At 63.1% G+C, this 3,134-nt stretch overlaps 1 protein-coding gene across 1 annotated transcript in view; it reads right to left on the bottom strand.

Annotated features, from left to right (window-relative positions):
• Positions 1–6: 6 nt before the first annotated feature.
• Positions 7–3,134, bottom strand: part of OTUB1 (OTU deubiquitinase, ubiquitin aldehyde binding 1) — a 3,353-nt gene continuing 225 nt past the window's right edge. Inside the window, exons 2-7 of the mRNA XM_010572826.1 lie at positions 2,777–2,838; positions 2,566–2,664; positions 2,078–2,196; positions 1,771–1,855; positions 1,292–1,486; positions 7–434 (exon numbers count right to left, since the gene is read on the bottom strand). Coding sequence (XP_010571128.1) covers positions 237–434; positions 1,292–1,486; positions 1,771–1,855; positions 2,078–2,196; positions 2,566–2,664; positions 2,777–2,838 — 758 coding nt within the window. The 3' untranslated portion in view covers positions 7–236. The remainder of the gene's footprint in view (positions 435–1,291; positions 1,487–1,770; positions 1,856–2,077; positions 2,197–2,565; positions 2,665–2,776; positions 2,839–3,134) is intronic.

The following is a 3,134-nucleotide window of genomic DNA, read 5'->3' on the forward strand; positions in this document are numbered from 1 at the left end:
GAGGCAGGGCAGGGGCACGTACAAGGCCGCACAAGTGCTCGTGCGAAGGTTGCACGAGGGCCCGCAGGGTCCGTCTGGGGCCTGTGCAAGGGTTGCACGAGGCTGCGCAAGGTCACACGAGGCTGCACGAGGACGCACGAGGCCCCGTGCAAAGCCCCGGCGCGACCTCAGGAAGCTGCGCCAGGCCCGTGTGAGGTGTCGCCAGCCTCGTGCGAGGCCTTGTGCGAGGCAGGAGCTCACTTGTAGAGGATGTCGTAGTGGCCGGGGCGGTAGAGGAGGCAGACGCGGGGCTGGGAGCCCTCGGGGAAGACGTGGGGGTTGGTGGCACCGCCCTCCCCCCGGTCCATGTATTCCACCAGGATGGAGACGTGCAAGGCTCGTGCGAGGGCAATGATGTGAATGTGGTCGCTCTCCTTGCACATGGGTTCCACCTCCTGTAAGGGGAAAAGGGAGTCAGGGGGCTGTGTGAGGGGCACGAGAGGGCATTGGGGGTGTGTAAGGGCGCTTGGGAGGCCGCCCAAGGGCGGCAAAGCCGTGCAAGGGCAGCGTGAAGCTGTGCAAAGCTGTGGGAAGGACACGCGTGGATGATTGGAGGCCACACAAGGTTGCGTAAGGCCGTGCAAAGCTGGGTGAGGGTCACGCAAGGGCGACTGGAGGCTGTGCAAGGCCATGCAAGGGCAATGCAAGGCTGTGCAACAGCAGCATGAGGCCATGCAAGGCAAGTGCAAACCTGTGGGAGGGCTGTGCAAGGGCCATTGGTGGCTGTGTGAAGCTGTGCAAAGGCCATTAGAAGCCGTGCAAAGCTGTGCGAGGGCAGTGTGAGGTTGTGCAAGACCATGCAAGGACCCCATGAAGCTGTGTAAGGGTGCTGGGAGGTAGTGCGAGACCTGTGCAAGGGCAGTATGAGGCCGTGCGAAGCCATGCAAGGCTGCGTGATGCCATGCGAGGGCCATGTGAAGCTATGCAGGGGCGCTGGGATGTGACGCAAGACCCATGCAAGGCTTGTGCAAGACCGTGCAAGGGCAGTTTGAGGCTGTGCAAGTTTGCACAAGGCTGCAAGACACCATGCAAAGGCCACAGGAGACCCCGTAAGGACCAAACAGAGCTGCGTGAGGGTGCTGGAAGGTGGCACGACGGCCACGTGAAACCCATGTGATGCTCGTGTGAGGCTGCGCAAATCCGTGCAACGCCACGCAAAGCTGCAAGATGCCACACAAGAGACCATGCAAGGACCAAGCGAAGCCAAGTGAGGGTGCCGGGAGGTGGCGTGTGGCGCGTGCGAGGCCCTGACCTGCTGGCAGAACTCCTTGATGCTGCGACCGCCCTCCAGGAACTGCTCGAAGAAGCGGCGGTGGCGCTGGAGGCAGCCCGAGGTCAGCAGGCGCAGGTAGACCACCAGGTAGTCGGAGGTGCTGGGCTCGTTGAAGGCCGCCAGCAGCTCCGGCAGCGGCACGCGGCGCTCCACTCGCTCGATCAGCTCCATGAACTGCCAGGAAGATGCGTGTCAGGGGGCACACGTGTGTTGGGGGGCACACATGGAGTTACATGCACCATCACGGGGGCACATGTGCCATCATGGGGTCACAGACAGGATCATACGCACAGTCGCAGGGGCACAAGCAGGGTCACACATGCCGTCACAGGGCCATACACGGGGTTACATGCATCGTCATGGGGGCACACATGGGGTCACAGGGACCACATCCCCCTCTGTCCCTGTGTTCCATGCCCCACCCCCATCCCGTGTCCCCCCTGTCCCCGTGTCCCCACCGTGTTGTGGAAGTCCTCGATGGTGAACTCGGTGAACCCCTGCGCCACCAGCTCCTCCTTGCTGCGGGCGGAGACCTCCTTGAACCTGGGGAGGGACCCAGGTGTCCGGGGGGGGACTCAGGTGTTGGGGGGGGAACCCGGGGGGCAAGGGGGACCCAGGATGCAAGGAGGGGGGACAGCCAGGGGGGACCTAGGCATCCCAGGAGGGACCCAGGCATCTGGGGGGGACCTGGGGGGGCCAAGAGGGACCCAGAGGACTTGGGTGGGGGACACCCAGGCGTCCGGGGGGAACCCAGGCGTGGCGCACCGCTGCAGCTCCTGGCCGTCCTCCAGCAGAGCCTCCAGGTGAGCGAAGCCGAAGGCTCGGTAGAAGCAGTTCCCGTCCGGCCGCGTCTTCCGGATGTAGGAATACTTCTGGAGCAGGTCCTGGGGGGGGGGATGGTCAGATGGGGGGGGGATGGAGAAGGGGACATCCCGGGGGCATAGGGACACCCCAGCAGACATGGGGACACCCTGGGGGGCACCCCAGGTGCATGGGGACACCCCAGAGCTGCTCGCAGTCCCTCAGAAGTGCCCTTTAAAGGCTCCCAGTGCCATAGTGGCACCCCAGAGGGGCTCCCAGTGCCAAACTAGTGACCTTTAAAGGCTCCCAGTGCCATACTGGTATCCCAGAGCTGCTCCCAGTGTCACAACAGTGCCTTAAAGGTGCTCCCAGTCCCAAACTGGTGCCCTTTAAAGCCTCCCAGGCCCACAGTGGTGCCCTTTAAAGGTTCCCAGTCCCATACTGGTGCCCACCTTAATCTTCTGCTGGTAGATGTGATCGTCCTCGGCATACTCCTTGTACAGCACTGCCAGCTCCAGCCGCTCTGACACCAGTGGGTTCTGCACTGCGATCTGCACCCCAAGGTGGGGGTCAGGATTGGGGGGAGCCCCCCTAAGGGGGAGGGGAGCAATTTGGGGACTCCCCCAAGGAGGTTTTGGGGGGGGTGTTGGGGGGGTTTCTCACCTCTTGCTGGATCCGGTCCTGCTGTGCCATGATGGCCTCATCATAGGCCAGGCAGTTCACACCTTTGGGGGGGATATTGGGGGTCAGAGGAACTCCCCGATTTCATAGGGGCTCCCCCATGGTCTCTTTATGCCCCCATGGGGAGTTTGGGGGAGTGGGGTGGGCACCCCCAAAATGGATCCAGGGGGCTGGGGTGTGGCAGGACCCTGGGGAGATGCTTGGGAGGGGATTGGGGTGCTATGGGGGGTATTGAGGTGGCAGGGGAGACTATGGGTGTGTTGGGGTGCTATGGGGACCCTATGGGTGGTATTGGGGCACTGGGGGGGTGCTGTAGTGGTATTAGAGTGCTACAGGAGAC

Source organism: Haliaeetus leucocephalus, unplaced genomic scaffold (genome assembly GCF_000737465.1).
Source record: "Haliaeetus leucocephalus isolate CR32 unplaced genomic scaffold, Haliaeetus_leucocephalus-4.0 Scaffold356, whole genome shotgun sequence".
Taxonomy (NCBI): domain Eukaryota; kingdom Metazoa; phylum Chordata; class Aves; order Accipitriformes; family Accipitridae; genus Haliaeetus; species Haliaeetus leucocephalus.